The 21,604-nt window shown below is 45.1% G+C and overlaps 1 protein-coding gene across 1 annotated transcript in view; it reads left to right on the top strand.

Annotated features, from left to right (window-relative positions):
- MYO18B (myosin XVIIIB) overlaps positions 1 to 21,604 on the top strand; it is a 250,714-nt gene that overhangs the window by 89,064 nt on the left and 140,046 nt on the right. Inside the window, exons 22-25 of the mRNA XM_059139951.1 lie at positions 13,068 to 13,133; positions 17,911 to 18,039; positions 20,256 to 20,399; positions 21,412 to 21,501. Of these exons, the coding sequence (XP_058995934.1) occupies positions 13,068 to 13,133; positions 17,911 to 18,039; positions 20,256 to 20,399; positions 21,412 to 21,501 (429 nt within the window). The remainder of the gene's footprint in view (positions 1 to 13,067; positions 13,134 to 17,910; positions 18,040 to 20,255; positions 20,400 to 21,411; positions 21,502 to 21,604) is intronic.

Genomic DNA, 21,604 nt, shown 5'->3' with positions numbered 1-21,604 from the left:
TCTTTGATTCCGTTCAGCTTTCACCAAGTGTCTGCTTTGCATTAGGCCCTGTGCTGGATGCCAGAGATACTGGGATAGACAGAACATGGTCTCATTGGGTGAGGGAAAGACTCAGACAGGCTCTTTCTATGCAGAACAATGTCTTTGGGACACCCCAGGGAACACCACTAAAATGTTTGATGTTTGCAGTCAGGGTGGGGGGTTATTCAGGGAAGACTCCTCAGAGGAGGTGATGATTGAGCTGAGCCCTATGGGACAATTTGGAGGAATTAGATAGGAGAAAGAGTGAAGACAACCCATACTGTGTATGGCATGTGCAAAGGTCCAGTGGTGAGGTTGCATGGCTTGTTTAGTATGGCTGGAGCACAAAGGATGCCATGCATCAAGAAGAGAGACTGAGGGTATTGTCAGGGCCCAGACTAAGGATCCTTGTTGGCAGGACGAGAGAATCTGGGCTTTATCTGCTGGCCAGTGATGGTCAGCTGAGAAGTTATTGGTAAGGGCATGGCCTAGAAATCTGATCTTCATTATTTGAACTGGCTTAAGCAAAATGATGAAGGAAGTCCTGTCCACTCTGACCTTCTGTGGTCTGGTCTAGGGAGTGGTATCCTCACTCCGATCTCCAGATGTTTAGGCTGTCCCTGTCCTATCCAGACACCCAGGCACATGCTCGGTTCTCCAAAATGATCCTGTCCCCCGATCTGATCACCTTAGGTCTCATTCCTCTCCCCTAGGTTATCCTGTCTAGCTAAGATTATGCAGCTGCCTGCACTGAAGCCCACCCAGAATGACCACAAATGGTGGAATCTCAGGCAGGTCACTCAAGGAGTTCTGTTAGCTCACCTTGGCCATGTCCCAGCTTCTGGTCTCTTCGATCTTTCTGCTGCTCAGGCAGGACTTGCCCAGTCTCCTCGATCGATGTGAGGAAACCCCAGGGCCTGCCCTCTTCTCCTAGAGTGCTGAAGTGTTGATTGATTTTAACCAACAAAATCTGTCCCTGCAGGCGTGATCTGAAGAACACAATTAAGGGATGTCATCTATCTTCTTGATGACAGCCACTCTTGTTCCATTTCAGACCTTTGTGGACACCCCCAATTTCCTCTGAATTTGTCTGAGCCCCTCTCTGCTGGGGAGGGACCCCTAGGAGCCCAGGGCTAGGAGGGGGAGCTGCCCACTGAGCATTGCTGAACCATTATTCAGGCGTTCTCATGGCCTTAGCCCCTGCAATGTATTCACTATTCTTTTGTTGCCCACCTTACTGTCTTCCTCAAGTTGGGGTTTTCTGTTTTAATAATTGTACACATTTTCCATTCATTTTTTAAAAGATTTTGTTTATTTATTTGAGAGAGAGAGAGAAAGAGGGAGAGAGAGCACAAGTGGGCTGAGGGACAGAGGGAGAAGCAGGCTCTGCTCTGAGCAGGAAGTCCAATGTGGGGGTTGATCCTGAGACTCTGGGATCATGACCTGAGCTGAAGGCAGATGCTTAACCAACTGAGTGATCCATGTACTCCTCCATTCGATGTTAACCAACCCAACTGCATGAGTGTGTGTGTGTGTGTGTGTGTGTGTGTTCACACAGCATTCTATAGACAGTTATGTGCATATGCAGTTAAATAATAGAGACATAGTCCCACCCTTATGGGTTGATTTGATCATTTTTCAGTGGTTGAAAGCATGCAGTTTAGAATCAGACAGACATGTACTCAAATCCTTGTTTATGCCATCTCTCCATTCATCCTTACCCCTTTTATATCTGATAGCTGTATGAACACGGACAACACTCCTAGGGCATAACAAAGTGCCTGGCACCTAGAAGGTACACAACAGATGGCAGCCATTGGGCCCTGGTGACCACTAGGTCATGTTGTGTGTTTCAGGAAAGAGGCGCTGTGCTCTCACACCCAAATGGCTCCCCGAATGAACATTTGATTCCACAGACACAGATTCTTGACACCATCCTACTTGCCAAGGTGTGATTTGGGGAAGGATTCCCATCCCTGGCTCTGCATTATTCCTGGAGTCTCTCATTGCCTTTCTGGCATGTCCAGGTTAATGTGAGAAGTCAGACCACATGCTTATTGGATGCATCCTTGTTGAATATTGGAGAGAAAACTCTTTGCAATATTCTAGGACACAACAGGGCTCTGTAAGTGGAGGCCATGAGCTAGGCTTCTCCCACGTGGTTCAAGGACTCATAATCTGAGCCTGGGAGGGTGAAGGGGAAGGATGTGTCATCACTCCACAGAGCCCAGGAGGACCTGGTAACCTCTGAACCTCTACCAGTTATTAGGACTTGCTGTAGTGCATCATGAGTCAGGCATGAGTGAGAATTCTGCATTATGATAGTTGCTTGGAGGTCTATGTTAAGGCACACATTGAAGCCCATGAAGGGTTTCTACTGATTAATTTTTTCGTTTGTTTCCTTGAGAGCTTAGGCCATCACTTTCCAATTTCTTTTTATGTTTGATTTTTTTTTTTTTTTGGTTGAAGACTGGACATTTTAGATAATACATTATAGTATCTCCAGATTCTGATCTTTCCCCAATTATTTAGTAATGTACGTGGGCTAGATTTATGGAGTCTGCCTTCCCCACGGTATGAGGTTATTGATGTCTCTGCTTGGGTTTTTCAGTCCTGTTTTAATTATAAATCCTGGATTCTTAGGGGCTGCCCCTTTGTCAGCAGAGCGTAATGGATGGCAAAGGTTGTAATCAAACACTGTGAATCTGGGAGGCTTTCCCTGATACAGATGGAGCTATATGTGGGTTGAGAACTGTAGTCAATGGTCAGACACTCACCGTTGTGCCACAGATTGGATTCTTTGGCCCTTTCACAGATTTTCTGTCTGTGTACATGACCTTGCCTTTAGATAGGGACGTGTTGATAGCTGGGGGTTCTCTCACCTGGGCCTGCGTGTAGCCTCAAGCCTGTGTGTGACCTTCCAGATGGCAGGAACATGGGGGGGCTTGTCAAGGCCCACAGGGCTGTCCATTCCCCATGTGCCTTCACCAAGTTCATGGCTAGTCAATGTCCATTGCTTGCTCCAATCCAGATAACAATTTCAGGCTTGCTGTGCTATTGACCCTCTCCATTTCTTTGCTGCCACGATCATTACTGTTTGTGACAATGATCCTGGGTGTGGAATTTTCCTGTTCTTAGCTCCATCTAAGTGAGCCCCCTCTGGCAACAAAGCCACTGGTTTTTACAGCTTGCCTCTCCCTGGGTGCATTACCATAGTGCAAGGGCTTGGTGGGGGACTGGGACAGCCCTGGTGGAGGTTGTTGCAATCTCCTGCTGTTCTTAACTGAGATTGAATAGCTGGGGTTTTTGGGTTTTTTTTTTTTTTTTTTTTTTTTTTGGAACAAATGAGTCTCCATTTGTTGTATCCCCCTCGCTCAATTTCCAGAGTATTGAACTTGTTGCTTTCAAAAATTGTATCCATTTTTAAAATTAATTTATTTTTTTAATAAACATACAATGTATTTTTATCCCCAGGGGTACAGGTCTGTGAATCGCCAGGTTTACACATTTCACAGCACTCATCATAGCACATACCCTCCCCAATGTCCATATCCCCACCACCCTCTCCTGTCCCCCCTCCCACCCTGCAACCCTCAGTCTGTTTTTTGAGATTGAGTCTTTTATGGTTTGTCTCCCTCCCAATCCTGTCTTCTTCATTTTTTCTTTTCCTACCCCCCCTACCCCCCACATTGCATCTCTACTTCCTCATATCAGGGAGATCATATGACAGTTGTCTTTCTCTGATTGACTTATTTTGCTAAGCATAATACCCTCTAGTTCCATCCATGTCATTGCAAATGCAAGATTTCATTTCTTTTGATGGCTGTGTAGTATTCCATTGTGTATATATACCATATCTTCTTTATCCAGTCATCTGTTGATGGACATCTAGGTTCTTTCCATAGTTTGGCTATTGTGGACATTGCTGCTATAAACATTCGGGTGCACTTGCCCCTTCGGAGCACCATCGTTTGTATCTTTAGGATATATACCCAGTAGTGCAATCGCTGGGTCATAGGGTAGCTCTATTTTCAGTTTTTTGAGGAACCTCCATACCGTTTTCCAGACTGGTTGCACCAGCTTGCATTCCCACCAACAGTGTAGGAGGGTTCCCCTCTCTCTGCATCCTTGCCAGCATCTGTCATTTCTTGACTTGTTAATTTTAGCCATTCTGACTGGTACGAGGTGGTATCTCATTGTGGTTTTGATTTGTATTTCCCTGATGCCGAGTGATATGGAGCACTTTTTCATGTGTCTGTTGGCCATCTGGATGTCTTCTTTGCAGAAATGTCTGTTCATGTCCTTTGCCCATTTCTTGATTGCATTATTTGTTCTTTGGGTGTTGAGTTTGCTAAGCTCTTTATAGATTTTGGATACTAGCCCTTTATCTGATATGCCATTTGCAAATATCTTCTCCCATTCTGTCAGTTGTCTTTTGGTTTTGTTAACTGTTTCCTTTGCTGTGCAAAAGCTTTTGATCTCGATAAAATCACAATAGTTCATTTTTGCCCTTGCTTCTGTTGTCTTTGGTGATGTTCCTAGGAAGAAGTTGCTGCGGTTGAGGTAAAAGAGGTTGTTGCCTGTGTTATCCTCAAGGATTTTGATGGATTCCTTTCTCACATTGAGGTCCTTCATCCATTTTGAGTCTATTTTTGTGTGTGGTTTAAGGAAATAGGCCAATTTCATTTTTCTGCATGTGGTTGTCCAATTTTCCCAGCACCATTTGTTGAAGAGGCTTTTTTTCCATTGGACATTCCTCCCTGCTTTGTTGAAGATTAGTTGACCATAGAGTTGAGGGTCTATTTCTGGGCTTTCTATTCTGTTCCATTGATCTATGTGTCTGTTTTTGTGCCAGTACCATACTGTCTTGATGATGACAGCTTTGTAATAGAGCTTGAATTCTGGAATTGTGATGCCACCAACTTTGGCTTTCTTTTTCAATATTCCTTTGGCTATTCGAGGTCTTTTCTGGTTCCATATAAATTTTAGGATTGTTTGTTCTATTTCTTTGGGAAAAATGGATGGGATTTTGATAGGGATTGCATTAAATGTGTAGATTGCTTTAGGTAGAATAGACATTTTCACAATATTTGTTCTTTCAACCTATAAGCATGGAACATTTTTCCATTTCTTTGTGTCTTCCTCAGTTTCTTTCATGAGTACTTTATAGTTTTCTGAGTATAGATTCTTTGCCTCTTTGGTTAGGTTTATTCCTAGGTATCTTATCATTTTAGGTGCAATTGCAAATGGGACTGACTCCTTAATTTCTCTTTCTTCTGTCTTGTTGTTAGTGTTAAGAAATGCAACTGATTTCTGTGCATTGACTTTATATCCTGACACTTTACTGAATTCCTATACAAGTTCTAGCAGTTTTGGAGTGGAGCCTTTTGGGCTTTCCACATATCGTATCATATCATCTGCAAAGAGTGATAGTTTGACTTCTTTGCTGATTTGGATGCCTTTAATTTCTTTTTGTTATCTGATTGCTGAGGCTAGGACTTCTAGTACTATGTTGAACAGCAGTGGTGATAACGGACATCCTTGCCATATTCCTGACCTTAGCGGAAAAGCTTTCAGTTTTTCTCCATTGAGAATGATATTTGCAGTGTGTTTTTCATAGATGGCTTTGATGATATTGAGGTATGTGCCCTCTATCCCTACACTTTGAAGAATTTTAATCAGGAAGGGATGCTGCACTTTGTCAAATGCTTTTTCAGCATCTATTGAGAGTATCATATGGTTCTTATTCTTTCTTTTATTAATGTATTGTATCACATTGATTGATTTGTGGATGTTGAACCAACCTTGCAGTCCTGGGATGAATCCCACTTGATTGTGGTGAATAATCCTTTTAATATGCTGTTGGGTTCTATTGGCCAGTATTTTGGTGAGAATTTTCGCATCTGTGTTCATCAAGGATATTGCTCTGTAATTCTCTTTTTTGATGGGATCCTTGTCTGGTTTTGGGATCAAGGTGATGCTGGTTTCATAAAATGAGTTTCGAAGTTCTCCTTCCATTTCTATTTTTTGGAACAGTTTCAGGAGAATAAGAATTAGTTCTTCTTTAAATGTTTGGTAGAATTCTTCTGGGAAGCCATCTGGCCCTGGACTTTTGTAGTTTGGAGATTTTTGATGACTGTTTCAATCTCCTTACTGGTTATGGGTCTGTTCAGGTTTTCTACTTCTTCCTGGTTCAGTTGTGGTAGTTTATATGTCTCCAGAAATGTATCCATTTCTTCCAGATTGTCAAATTTGTTGGCGTAGAGTTGCTCATAGTATGTTCTTATAATTGTTTGTATTTCTTTGGTGTTGGTTGTGATCTTTCCTCTTTCATTCATGATTTTATTTATTTGGGTCCTTTCTATTTTCTTTTTGATAAGTCTGGCCAGGGGTTTGTCAATCTTATCAATTCTTTCAAAGAACCAGCTCCTAGTTTCGTTGATTTGTTCTGATGTTTTTTTAGTTTCTATTTCATTGATTTCTGCTCTGATCTTTACGATTTCTCTTCTCCTGCTGGGTTTAGGCTTTCTTTGTTGTTCTTTCTCCAGCTCCTTTAGGTGTAGGGTTAGGCTGTGTATTTGAGACCTTTCTTGTTTCTTGAGAAAGGTTTGTACCGCTATATATTTTCCTCTCAGGACTGCCTTTGTTGTTTTACAGATTTCAAACCGTTGTGTTTTCATTATCATTTGTTTCCATGAATTTTTTCAATTCTTCTTTAATTTCCTGGTTGACCCATTCATTTTTTTAGAAGGATGTTGTTTAGTCTCCATGTATTTGGGTTCTTTCCAAATTTCCTTTTGTAATTGAGTTCTAGCTTCAGAGCATTGTGATCTGAAAATATGCAGGGAATGATCTCAATCTTTTGCAACCGGTTGAGACCTGATTTATGACCCAGGATGTGGTATATTCTGGAGAATGTTCCATGTGCACTAGAGAAGAATGTATAAGCTGTTGCTTTGGGATGGAATGTTCTGAATATATCTATGATGTCCATCTGTTCCAGTGTGTCATTTAAGGCCTTTATTTCCTTGTTGATCTTTTGCTTAGATGATCTATTTCAGTGAGGGGAGTGTTAAAGTCCCCTACTATTTTTGTATTATTGTTGATGTATTTCTTTGATTTTGTTATTAATTGGTTTATATAGTTGGCTGCTCCCATGTTAGGGGCATAGGTACTTAAAATTGTTAGGTCTTCTTGTTGGACATACCCTTTGAGTATGATATAGTGTCCTTCCTCATCTCTTATTATAGTCTTTGGCTTAAAATCTAATAGATCTGATATAAGGATTGCCACCCCAGCTTTCTTCTGATGTCCATTAGCATGGTACATTGTTTTCTACCCCCTCACTTTAAATCTGGAGGTGTCTTCGGGTCTAAAATGAGGTTTTTGTAGGCAGCATATTGATGGGTTTTGTTTTTTTATCCATTCTGATACCCTGTGTCTTTTGATTGGGGCATTTAGCCCATTAACATTCAGGGTAACTATTGAGAGATATTAATTTAGTGCCATTGTATTGCCTGTAAGGTGACTGTTACAGTATATTGTCTCTTTTTCTTTCTGGTCTACTACTTTTAGGGTCTCTCTTTGCTTAGAGGACCCTTTTCAATATTTCCTGTAGAGCTGGTTTGGTGTTTGCAAATTCTTTCAGTTTTTGTTTGTCCTGGAAGTTTTTTTTTTTTTTTTTTTTATCTCTCTTTCTATTTTCAATGATAGCCTAGCTGGATATAGTATTCTTGGCTGCAAGTTTTTCTCATTTAGTGCTCTGAATATATCATGCCAGTTCTTTCTGGCTTGCCAGGTCTCTGTGGATAGGTCCACTGCCAATCTAATGTTTTTACCCTTGTATGTTACAGACTTCTTTTCCCGGGCTGCTTTCAGGATTTTCTCTTTGTCGCTAAGACTTGTAAATTTTACTATGAGGTGATGAGGTGTGGACCTATTTTCATTGATTTTGAGGGGCATTCTTAGCATCTCCTGGATTTTGATGTTTGTTCCCTTTGCCATATTAGGGAAATTCTCTACAATATTGCTCTCCAATATACCCTCTGCACCCCTCTCTCTTTCTTCTTCTTCTGGAATCCCAATTATTCTAATGTTGTGTCGTCTTATGGTGTCACTTATGTCTCGAATTCTCTCCTCGTGATCCAGTATTTGTCTCTCTTTTGCTCAGCTTCTTTATTCTCTGTCATTTGGTCTTCTATGTCACTAATTTATTCTTCTGCCTCATTTATCCTAGCAGTAAGAACTTCCATTTTTTATTGTACCTCATTAATACCTTTTTTAATTTTAACTTGGTTAGGTTTTAGTTGTTTTATTTCTCCAGAAATGGCTTTTATCCCTCTGGAGAGGGTTTCTCTAATATCTTCTATGCCTTTCTCGAGCCCGACTAGAACCTTGAGAATCATCATTCTGAACTCTAGATCTGTCATATTACCAATGTCTGTATTGATTAGGTCCCCAGCCTTCGGTACTGCCTCTTGTTCTTTTTTCTGTGGTGAGTTTTTCCGCCTTGTCATTTTGTCCAGATAAGATTTGCTTTCTCCTCCTCTGGAATTCGCTGTTCTCCTTGGTGAGTGAAGTTGGTCTTGGCTGGGTTTCTTGTTGATCTTCTGGGGGAGGGGCTTGTTGTAGTGATTCTTTGCCCCAGGTGGAATTGCACCGCCCTTACCAGGGGCCAGGCTAAGTAATCCCCTCGGGTTTGCTTTTGGGAGCTTTTGTTCCCTGAATGCTTTCCGTAGAGTTCCAGAGGACAGGAGTGAAGATGGTGGCCTCCCAGTTTCCGGCTCGGAGGAGCCAAGAGCTCAGAGTCCCACTCCTCAGTACACCCTCAGAGAAAAGCGCCCAACTGCCCCTGTCTCCCCGGCCTCTGGTCGCACTTTGCTCAATCGCTCGCACGTGGAGAAAAGCGCCCAGTTGCTTCCATCTCTGTGGCCTCCGGCCACGCTCCTAGCTCACCCAGCCTGGGACCGGTTCAAGGTAACCCTGAGCTGAGAGCTCACCCCTTGGCTTTGTCGCTGTAGCCAGCTTCCTGGCTCTAATACCTGCGAGATCTGCGACACTCAGCCACCCCCGGTCCTTCTGTGACCCTGCGGGACCTGGGTTTACGCTAACCCGCGTGGGCTTACCCCCGGTTTAGCCTCTGGAGCGATGTCCTTCTGTGGAGCAGACTTTTAAAAGTCCTGATTTTGTGCTCCATTGCTTTGCCGCTTGCTGGGAGCCAGCCCCTCCCCCCACGGTCTATCTTCCCGTCACTTTGGATTCACTTTTCCTCAGGTCCTACCTTTCAGAAAGAGATTGATTTTCTGTTTCTAGAATTGTTGCTCTTCTTCTCTTCGATTTTCCATTGGATTTGTAGGTGTTCGCAAATAAGCTGATCTCCTGCTACCTGGTGTCGTCTAAGCCTGCTACTTATCCGCCCTGTATCCATTTTTATCACTGTTTTTTGGGAGGAACAGAGGATCTCTCAAGCTCCTTCCTACACCGTTCTCTAAGTCTCACTCCTACATGCTACCTTGTGACCTCATTAAAGTTCCACTCCATCCTTGGATGATGGGATGTGATGACCCCATCTTGGAGAAGAGGACATGGGAGATCAGAGAGGATGTGTGGCATGCTCAGGGTCACACAGCCAGTGAGTAATGGGGCTGGAGAGGATCCCAGCATCAGAGGGCAGAGAACAAGCTCAGGAATCTGATTACCTGGAGTTGTATCTCCCTCTGCCATTTCCTAGCACGTGATTTCATCACACGGGACCTTGCTTTCTTTGCAAAACAGGCATCAAGTAGTATCTGTTGTGGAGGTTTGGAAATAAAATGAGTTATGTGGATGGGGCGCCTGGGTGGCTCAGTGGGTTAAGCCGCTGCCTTCGGCTCAGGTCATGATCTCAGGGTCCTGGGATCGAGTCCCACATCGGGCTCTCTGCTCAGCAGAGAGCCTGCTTCCCTCTATCTCTCTCTCTGCCTGCCTCTCCATCTACTTGTGATCTCTCTCTGTCAAATAAATAAAAATCTTAAAAAAAAAAAAATGAGTTATGTGGAAAGCACCAAGAGCCATACTCAGACTCAAAGCACAAGAGCTAACTTTTCTTGGAGCGAAATGGCCAACATGTTATTCTGCATTCCATGTGGGGAGAGATAACCTCCAGGGTCTGGATAATGAGAGTGGAAGAGCTGATTCCTTAAAGAGGAGGGACAAGGAAGGACTCTGTTACAGTAATCCGAATTCTTGCCCTGTCTTCCATTAGCTGGCTGCTGGGTAGCGATGGACATTGTGTGGAAATAAATCTGATCACTGGTAATTGACTTAAAAGAAGGCCAATTTCGTATGGCTCAATCTAAGAGTAATATTCATCATGATAACAATATGAGCAATCAAGTGTAAAATCACTTCCAAAGACATTTACACAGAGTCTTAGTTCACCGGGCCAGCACCTGTATGGTGCTGCCATTTTGGCAGTGAGGAAAATGAGAGCAAGAAGGATGGTTCAGGGCCTGCAGCTCCCTGTTCACTCTATCCTTTGGGTCGTAAGCTTTCTTACCTATAAAATGAGATGAACAAGACAGAATGCCTTTGTTAGGCCTGCTCTTGGCTACACAGACATCTACGGGGCTCTAAGAAAGTTGGGAGAAGGGAAAGTATCCTTGGATATTGGGTGATTGGGAGCACCCTTGAGAAAAGGAGGCTTGGTTTGTGTTTTGTACACCTCTGCTAAGTTTAGACCAAGACTAAACCAGTAGGACTTACTCAAGGACTTTAGTAGGACTAACTCCTCATGTCTGTTGAGCACTTATCATGTGGGTGTGCCATGGAGTCTTCTGCAGGAACAACCACAGAACCTTCCAGAACAGATTCTGATATTTCTCCCTCATGTTTCTGAAGAGGAGTCTGGAGCGGAGAGCAAAGGGCTTGTCCAAGGTCACACAGTTATGAATGGTAAAACCAGGCAGGATCTCCATCCAGGTGGATCTGCTTCCTCCAAATCCTGATTTTTTTTTTTTTTTTTTTTTTTTTTTTTTGCTTCAAACATCTACTCTGGGTGTTAACACTAAGGTCGACTCAGAAAAATTTCATTGGCTGTAGGTTTCATTTATTTTTTATTCATCCGTCTTATTTTCAGTCAATTTTTATTTTGTTTTGCTCTTGTGCAGAGAGAAAAGATGTTGTGTTTTGGATATATTGGGTTTTATGCATTCTGCTGCCTATAGCTCCCTGGGAACATTTTTGGCTAAAATGTAATAAGTAAAACCACTGAATTGGGGGGAAGGGCATTACGGAATGTTCTTCCAGGAGGTCAGAGGAGGAAAATTGCTCTTAGATGATAGGCTTGGACCAGACTTTTAATAAGCTTTTTTTCTTTTTAATAGTATCTTAGGAAATTTTCTGTGGTGCCAATGACCCATGGAACTGAAACTTATCTAGTAAATTACACGAGCCCTGAATACCTTTTGTTTCTTGAATGTGCGGTTACTTTTCTGACCGTTTATTCCAGAAACAGACTGTGATTTTCAGTAAATGGAAGGTCCACGAAGAGTGGCGTAGAGGGGAATCACAGGCACCAAGGAAGCAGGTGTGACCTGTATTTTCCTGAGGGTACACATTTCTGGCAAGGCTGTTTCAGAACCCGCATATCTTGATGACAAAGGAAAATCCCATGACATGGCTGTGATTTGGCCAAGGCTGCGTTCAGGAAATGTCTCTGAGTGAATTTAGGTCTCCTGCATGGGCCTGCCCTTCTCCTTCTGCTCCCCCACGACCTCCAAAGGATGGCTCCTCTCCTTGTTCTCTCCATCATTGTATTTATTGAGCTCCTACTGTGTGCCTAAGAAAGTACCAAGTGAAGCAGAGGAAATAAGAAATGAAGAAAATACAGCCTCCTCCAACCTGTACTCTGGGTCAGGCACAGACACTTAAGAGCCACACCATTTACTCAGGAAATATTTGTGAAGGTGAGGTCGTTTCTGGTAGGTAGAATGGGGGAAGGGTAGCGTCCTGGGCAGGCTGTCCCAGCAAACTTCAGGGATATAGCAGGTGATATTCCTAGTTGCCTGGGGACTTCTGGAGCCATCCTGGGCATGCAGGGAGGTTAAGTCATAGATGGTGTGATGTGGCCCAACAGACCTCAGTTCTAATCAGGCTCTGCCTCCATGTGACTTATAACCTTGGAGAAAGAACTTCACTGGTTTTTGTATTTTTAATTGTTAAATATACATAACATAATAAAAGTTATCACTTCATCTATTTTTTAAAAGATTTTTATTTATTTGAGAGAGGGAGGGTGAGAGAGAGTGTGTGAGTGACAGGGTGTGAGTGAGGGGCAGAGGGAGAGGGAGAAGCAGGCTCCCCCATGGAGCAGGGAGCCTGATGTGGGGCTTGACCCCAGGACTCTGGGATCATGACCTGAGCTGAAGGCAGATGCTTAACCTACTGACTGCGCCACCCGGGTTCCCCATTTCTTTCCCATTTAATGCAGATTAATATCCTCTTGGGTGTATATCCCACATTTTGTGTCTCCATTTTTCTGTGGACGGACCCTGGGTTGCTTCCACCTCTCTGCTTTTGTGAACAACCCTGCTACAAATGTGGGCATTCCACTATCTATTTAAGTCCCTGCTTTCACTTCTTCTGGGTAGACACCCAGGAGGAGAATTGCTAGAGCCTACAGTAATCCTGTATTTAATTTTAAAGGGCCTGCCATACTATTTTCCATAGCAGACACAAGTTTCACTAACTTTTGCATCTTTGGGTTTTGTTTTGTTTTTTCCTCTGTAAATGGGCGTGGTGGTGTGAGGACTCACCTCCGATTGCCAGGGTGATGCCAGGAGATGGTGTCTGTGAGGGTCCCAGCAGAGTGGATGGCACATAGTAGGTGCTCAATACATGCCCATCTTCTGCACTGGTCCGGGTGGGGTAAGGCTCTGCTGCTCGGACTCCCAGACATGTGGAACCATTCATTCTCTCTTTCCCAATGCTACAGCCAGCCAGCCGGCCTGACCTCCCATGGGTGTCTGTCTCATTCTGTCTCTCTTTAACTGTCCTCCTTCCTCCAGGCTGTGGAGGAGCTCCTTCAGACCCTGGACCTGGAAAAGAAGGCCGTGGTCATTGGGCACAGCCAAGTGAGTAAAGCTACTTTCTTAGGTCACCCCGTTCATCCCGTCGCAGGCTCAGACAAGCCCTAATTCTTGTCCTACTTCACCATCCGCTAGCTCTGTGGGCCTACTTTTCAGCAAGCTGAAGACAAAGCTGGCCATTTTCTGCCCTGCTTATCTGAAAAGGCCTGGTAGATAACATAGGTATAATATGGGAGGAAATAACTTGGGAAATACCATTTGTAGAGGTTCATTCCCCTCCCAGGAACCTCAGTGGTCTGGAAGCATTGACATCTTGCTCCTTAGTATGACTTTCAGAGCCTTTGGAAGACTTGCCATAAAACCTGAGAAGAAACACTCAGCTTCACTCAGAGCTTTGTAACTTTGACTTTTCAACCAACAATAACCAAACTATACTCCTGGCTGATTAGCAGCAGTAAGAGAAAAGTTAGAGCTCCACGAGAAGGCATGTGATTTTAATGTTGAGAGAAAGAGCATTTCTCAAATGGTGTTGAGCCAGAACCCTTTCCCATAACGTTTCAACATTTAGAGAAGAATTTCACAGAGTCCCCATATGTCTGTATGTCTTCTCAGCTTTCAAGAAGGAAAATATGGTATTTAGGGCTTCCCGAACTATTTGACCATGGGACTCTCACCCTTTTGTCTTTGTGGAAGACCCCTTATCATCTCCCAGAACTAGTGTTGATGGGCTCTAGTTTGGGAAGTAGGGTATAGAGACTGTGAACTCAACAGTCATGTGGTAGGCAGGGGAGAAGGGTCAAAGTTCAGGAGTAGAAATGAGAGAGAGAATAGACCAAGGGAAAAATTGCTCCATTCGCTTTCCCGCTCATCTTCTGATTGAAAAACACCAACTCATAAACCTTGTGAATCACCACATCCAGCTGCCATGTAAGGTGCTAGGGGCAGGGCCCTCATCTCCAAAAGCCCACCATGGTGGCATCACTGCCCATTAGCCATTCTTGGAACCCAGAGTAGCCTATCCCATCACACTCACTTCCTTGGAGAGCTCACAGTCTTTCATACAATTCCTTGCCCCGTTGACACACAAGCCTCTCCCTGCAGGCCTCTTGCTCCTGCTAAAATGTGTGGCAAGTGTGGTCTCAATCTGATTTATCCCATTAAGATTTGGCAGCAACTGGACCTTTGTAGACCTTTCCTGTAGAGGGAACAAACCTGTGGGTCCCTGGGCTCCTGCCTGAGGCCAGGAGCTTTTCCTGGCCATTGCTGTTTTGTTCCTCGTTTCCCTCAAAACTTCCTGTGAGATAATTAGTAAATCCCTTCTTTACTGGACCTCTGCAAAGTAAGCCCCTTTTCAAGCCCTTCCGGTTAGCTAGGAGTACTGAAACATACAGCTCCCATGAAAACTGGTATCGCCCTGAATCCCAGAGTCTTTTCAACACACTGTGAGTTCTGTTATTAGTGGAAATGTATCACATAGTCTTTACCCGTACAAAGGTCTTTATAGTCCAGAATCAGAGCACTTACTCTTGAGCTCCAAATATGTCATCCCTGTGGGCAGAAATTCTCAAAATATGGTTCCTGGACCAGCCGCTGCAGCAGTAGCATCCCCTGAGAGCTTTCTAAAAACATCAAGGCTCAGATGCCCACCCCTCGTCCCCCACCCCAGACCTAGTGAATCTGAAACTTCAGGGGTGTGGGACCCAGAAGTCTGACTTGTAACAAGCCCTTTTTAGGGGATCCCAGCAAATGTTCACATTTGAGAACCACTGGTCTGGATAATTACGCAGGTTTTTTTTTTTTTTTTCATGAATATAAAAATCAGCCTCTATCATCCCAGTGGCTATTGTAGAACAGGGAGGAAAGCAGAGGAGGAAAAGTCTTTGTACACATTTTCACATGGCAAGGGCAAGAAATCTAGAAGCCAAAACATCCCAATAACAACAACAACAAAAAGCCATTGTTCTCAGGTAATACTTGGTATTCATTAAGAAACGGTCAAGAGCAAATTGAAGTCAGTGTATCGTTTGGAAGCCATGTTGGTCTGTGACCATTCAGGGGACATGAAAGTCTTAGGCATGGCAGGGTCAGACACTTCATAGGTGGGAAGGTCATGAAGAGGAGGAAAGAACAGGTGCATCTGGGCCATGCACCAGGGCTCCCCCACTTCCTAACTCTGTGAATCATGAGTGAGTGATTTAGCCTCTCTGAACCTCTGTCCCCTTATCTATAAAACGGAGCCACTGCTTCCTGTCCCCCAGTGGGCTGTGGAAATCAGTCAGTTGTCACTTACTTGTGAAATGCATTTGTCAGTAGGGCGAGACATTTATCAAATAAGCTAACATTGTAGTGTTTAAAGAATGAATCTCCTCTAATCTGGAAAATGGCTGGGACAGGAGCTAATTTCTCAGCAGTCCCAGATATGGGAGCTATGGTCCTATTAGATTTTTTAAACGGTGGCCTTCCACATTTTTTGAGGAAAAACAGCTCGCTGGAGCAGTGGGCCCTACAGATTCCTTAAATGTGGGGCTGTTGGGACGTTGCACTCTGCTTGGGTCTGATAAGTCACTGGACCCATGAAAAGCAAATAATTTAGATGTTTCTTTGTGATTCTCAGCCCCTGGGGCCTTATCAAGGCCTGTGCCGAGGGCCATGACATTTATGAAAAAGGTGGAAACCCACGTGCCGTTGGCCTTGTGGTTGGCAAGATGCTCTTTAAAAGGAAAAAAAAATTCAAGATAAGATTCTGCACAGCCAATGACTTATTCCCGCTCTGCGTATGGTCGTTTCCAATTATCTTTTTAATGAAAGCTTCATACTTAATCAATAGTGGTTTTGGCAGTGCCCGCCGCCTTTTGTAATATACGAACTAGAGCTGTCATCATTTTGATCATTGATTTTTTTTTTTTATAGCAGCTTTTGGGACTCGCTAGCTTGTGAAATTAATACAGTCATTATTGAGGCAATCTGATAGGTAATGAGTCAATCGTGTCTTTATTTCAAAGAGGCTAATTGCCTTGGTGGCTCTGGCTGATAGGAAGTGTTCCGTAAGGCCAGGAAAGGTTGCAAAACAGAGCTCACACTGATTGGGTGTGCAAATTCTCATTTTCCCATCGGGGAAGGGTTCGCCATGGGATAAGCAGAGTGGTCTCCATTACAGCGAATAGGTTTAGGGGAATGGCTAATTGATGGAGACCCTTTGTTCCACCTGGAATCAAATTGCAATTCAACCCCAAACTTCAGGGGTCTGCATCGTAGCGAAGGAGGAAACAAAGCTTCGTGTTGACAATGAGAATGGTGTGCCAGAGGTTTCTTAATGAATACCAAGGCTTTGTGGCTGGAGTCAATTACGTAAACTCTCCCTGGGCCAAGAGAGTCCTTATAAGGTTGCTCTTTATTAAAATGGGACATAGGAGAAAGAGGTTTGAAAAAGTAGATACCATGCAAATGTTAATTACATTCAGTGGTAACTGTCAGGTCTGCAGTCAGGTGGAGGGAGATATTGTCCCTGTCGCCACTTGCTGGTGGAGGGTCTTGGTGGAGGGTCTTGGTGGAGAGGAGGGAGGGGAAACACCAATATTAGCCTCAGTTTCTCCTTCCATAAAATGGGGGGATTGCCATAACTACCATATAAGATGATACACATGAAATATTTCCCTGCGTAAATGTTAAGGGATTGGTCCTGATCCACAATCCTGGTGGATAATATGCCCGATTGCTTGAGAATATCATTAATTAAGATATGATTGCTGATTAAGATAATAATGTCACAGATGGATCAGTTCCTTGGAGACACTGAACAACTTTGGGGGGGCTAAGCCACCTCTGGCAAAGAAACACGCAGGGCTGGTCATAGAAACGGGCAGCAGATGAGTGTCTGGGAAGGGTCTCCTGCTCCTGTCAGTGACTCAGCTCCCTGGCCATTAAGGAGGCTTTACTTTGCTTCTGGGAGGTGAGGCTGATGGTGGCTGCCCACCTATGCTGGCCGGAGCCCTCCAGGCCCTGGAGCGTTGGATGATCCGAAAATCCTTCTGTGTGCCCCGCAGTCAATGGAAGATGGCCCTGCAGGGTGCCGAGGAGGCATCGATCACTTTGCTGCCGAGGGGCCTCCATCCATTATTGATGAGCAGTGGCCTGGAAATCGTGGGCCGCCTGCTGTTTTTCCCGTTAGATGCCTGAGCACCTTCTGTGGGAGGCACTAGCCCGGCCCCCTCCTCTCCTGGCCACAAAGGGCTGCCCTCACTGCCCCCAGCATTCCCTGCCCCTCCTTAGAAGGCAGGACTGAGTATTCCAAAGGTACTGCTTCTCCTAAAGGGCCGGCGGGCCCTTACCAGAAGGAATGCCCATTCCCAGGCCTGATGCTAAACCCCTGTATTCCACCTTTCCTGGGGTGAACCCTGGGAATCTGTTTGTTTCCTCATGCTCTTCGGGCCATTCTGTTGGACAGGAGAGAGATATTTAGGACAGATCCCTCCTAGCTATGGTTTTTCAAATGAATGTGTGCCTGAGTTCCCTGAGGCTCATATTAAAATGTTGCTCTGATTCAGTAGGCCTGGGGTGGGGTACCAGATTCTGCATTTCTGATCAGCTTACCAGTGGTGACCATGCCACTCATGGGGGCCATGGTCTGAGCATACAGGGGCGAGAAGAAAGGAAAAAGGAGCCATCACGAGGCAAGATGCTTTGATCATTTAGACCCCCCAGTCATGGGCACCTGCTAGTAGGTATTTTGGGTGGAGGGAAGGGAATTGGCTTCTCCGTGGCTACAGCCTTGCCCCCCACATTCAGCCCAAGAGTAGTCACCTGTCACCTTCCCTCCTCTCAGGTTTTCCTCAAGGCAGGCTTGGTCTCCAGGCTTGAGAGGCAGCGGGAGAAGCTGGCGTCTCACAAGATCCTTCTATTCCAGGCGGCTTGTAAGGGCTTTCTGTCTCGGCAGGAATTCAAGAAGCTGAAGGTATGGCAGCCAATGTGCCTCGTCAGCCCTGCAGAGGTGCGAGGTCCTGGCAAAGCAGCGTCTGAGCTGATTTGGGAGCTGTGATCATGCGTGTCTCACACTCGTGCTCCTGCAGGAAACCCTGTGGGATATTAACATGCAGTTTCAGATCTGGTGGGTCTGGGGTGAGCATGAGGCTCTGCAGGTCTCTCGAGATGGTGCCGGTGCTGCTGACCCATGGACTCACCCTGAATGGTGGAACTTAAAAGTGACACTTTGCAAGATGTTGTGATTTTTCCTAGGACACTGACATCAAGTTACCAATGATGTCAAACTTGATCTAGATTATTATGGGGTGGTCCGAGCCCTGCTGGGTCAGTTGTGGTTTCCTGTCCCATTTCTGGAGAACCTGGCTTTCATGGGTCAGCAGGCAGGGTGTGACAGGACCTGGCCACTGAGGCTTTGGGGACCAAAGTGCCAGTTCAGAGTCTGCAGTCCTGAGCAACCCTGGACCACTATCGTCGGAGACCTTTGGAGACTGAATTTCTTCTCTGTAGCTTGGGCAGTGGAGAAAAGGCAGCAGGGCTCTAGAGATGCACAAGAAGTGTGCTTGAATCTTGCTTTCACCGCTCAGTAGCTGGGTCAAGGTGAAATGGGGTCATGTGCGCTTAGCATGGTACGTGCCATTGAGCTCAACAGATACTAGCTGCTGTTACCTTAGTGTCTTCATTAGTAAGTACAGCTAGTATGTGGTCTCATTACATGAGCCTCCTGTAAAGCTGTAAATTCACGTATACACCCTTGGCAAAAGCAGGCAAAGGAAAGAACATTAATAAGTAAAATTTTGTGGGCAAATTCACTGGCCCATTGCTCACCCATAGCCTATGCATACCCTTGAAATGATTTAGGGTAGAGGTTAATGAAGACCCTGGATTCTGTCTGCACTCAGGCTGCAGGGGTGCAAATCCCAACTCCACCATCGGGCAGCAGTGTGGTGCTGAGCATGTGACTGGGCCACGCTGTGCCTCAGTTTTCCTACCTGAAGAATGGAAATGAGAGTAACTCCTACATTCCCAGGGCCGTAGCAAGGACTGAGCTAAGTCTATAAGGTCCTCAGCGTGCTGCCTGGTCTGCAGGGAGAGCCGTACCAGCTGGACAAGCATTGATTCTCATAATGGGGATGTCAGCGATGCATCTCCTGGCTTGGTAGTCAGCATGGTTCCCACCTGAGACACTAATGAACATGGCCCATGGTCCTCCAGCAATGGTCCCAAGGCCAACAGCATCTGAGTCAACACGGCATCTGTTAGCCAGTCAGAGTCTCGGGCTCTGACCTGATTTACTGAATCAGACCCTCTGGGGGCAGAGCCCAGCATGTGTGCTTTAAGGAGCTCTCCCTGTGCTTGTGATACACACTCAGGTTTGAGAAGCATAGAATTCGTGTTTAAATTTGCTTAAAGTGATACCTAGCCCCTAAATATCACTTTGAGACATAATCATGGACATTGTGTCTTATGGACAATTTGGGGGATGTTTAAGGATTTTCCTTTCATGGTGGCTTTTGAATTCTCAGCTCTGCACAAGATGTGACACTGTCGTATCATATTTTCAACCTTTCTTCCTCTACTTCTTCTTAGGTCATGCAAGCTCAAAGTGGGACATAGTGTCTGCTACCCAGAGCCCAGCTTGATGAAAGAGGCTTTCAAAAAAATTTTTTTTAAATTTAACAACATTTTTTATTTATTTACTTTTTTTGGAGTAGAGTGGATACCCAGTGTTATGTTAGTTTTAGGCATACAACATAGTGATTGAAGTCTATACATTATGCTGGGCTCACAAGTGCAGTTACCGCCTGTCACCATACAGCACTATTATGGTACCATTGAACAAAATCTTTTTCAAAAAATCGTTTATTTATTTATTTCTGCGAGAGAGAGAGAGTGTGCAAGTGAGCACTCACACATGCACAAGCAGGGGGATGGGCAAAGAAAGACGCATACCCCCAATGCAGGGCTGGATCCCAGGACCCCGGGACTATGACCCAAGCTGAAGGCTAACCGATTGAGCCACCCAGGCCCCTGAAAGGAAGTTTTAAAAATTTTAAAGTTAGCCAATCTCTTCCCTTAACTATGAACCTGATTTTTCCATCCCTCCTGCCACCATCCCCTTGCTCTCTTTCCTTCACCTTCCCTGGGTTGGGAAGGGCCCTTCGAGTTTCTGGTCTCTTCTCCCTACAGATTCGCCGCCTGGCTGCACAGTGCATCCAGAAGAACATGGCTGTGTTCCTGGAGGTCAAGGACTGGTCATGGTGGCAGCTCCTCGTTTCCCTCCGGCCCCTGCTGAGCGCCACCATTGGGGATGAGCAGCTCCGTGCCAAGGAGGTGAGTCCAGGTGGCTGGCAGGGTGCAGGGTGGCCACCCCTCTTCACACCCCCGTGTTAGTTCTTATATCCAGACCCAGTATCCCACCTTGCAGGTTCTTGTTCTAGAAGTGTTCTTCCCAGGAGACCTTGCTGCCCCCTTCCAGATATCCCTCTGCTTCCATCAACACAGACACAGACCACCTTCCTTCCTGTGTCCAGCTACACACTAGGCTTATGGGTGCTAGGCAGATACCCATTACTACTCAGGGGTATATGAAGACGTATGGTCCATCCCAGGGAGAATCAGTGGTGGAATCCTTGAGTCCTTGATCTCTTTGTGTCTCAGAAAACACTCCCCTTGCCATCATTTCCATCCTGGTAGTGCCCTCCTTCACAGGTAACCATTTTGATTAGTTTCTGGTTTATCTTTGCTGTTGTTTATTTTTGCAAAAGTAGCCAATTTACACATGTACACAGAGTTCCTTTCTCTCCTGCACCAAAGGTAGCATGTAGCATACTGTTTATAATCTTCTACCACTGGTATTTTGCACTTAGAAAATGTGTTTTGACAATCATGCCGTGTCCAGTTCTACAGAAGTCTTCCTGGTTCTCTCTCCATGACACCCCCGTACTCCTTTCTGTGTGCATCCCATAGTTCTTTCCATAGTTCATCCTGTGCTGTGGGTGGGCATTTATGCTGCTCCTGCTCCTGATGGTGGTACTACAAGCATAACACTGAGCCATTGGCAAGATAGTGGTCTCTGGTGGGTGAAGGGCCAAGCCCACCATCTCATTCAGGCACTTGGGTCAAGCAATGGACTCATTCTGAGGATTTGTGTTCTGCCCCTAGACTGGGATGTTGATATTTAGAAATGGGGAAAGTAAAAAGCCTCCTGTAGGAATTTAGCATCTGGACATCATCACAGATGCGCTGGCAGAATCACTCACTGTCTTCCCCAGTTGCTCTTATTCTATGTGGAACCTCAGCTTCTGGTCCAGAATGGCTTCTGGTAAGGTCTTTGCTTTTGTAGGTGGAGCTTACAATGCTGAGACAGAAGCTAGAAAAATCTGAGAAGTCACGAAATGAACTCCGGCAGAATGCAGACCTGCTAGAGAGCAAGGTAACCCATCTCTCCTTTGGGGTTCCTGTGTGGGGTGAGGTCTGTTGATGGGGGGTGGTTTCATGCCGACACTGTGCTAAGCGCTTTACAAACCTCCTCAGAA

Source organism: Mustela lutreola, chromosome 11, assembly GCF_030435805.1.
Source record: "Mustela lutreola isolate mMusLut2 chromosome 11, mMusLut2.pri, whole genome shotgun sequence".
NCBI lineage: Eukaryota > Metazoa > Chordata > Mammalia > Carnivora > Mustelidae > Mustela > Mustela lutreola.
The sequence above is the reverse complement of the archived record's forward strand: the minus strand, read 5'-3'. Positions and strand labels throughout refer to the sequence as shown.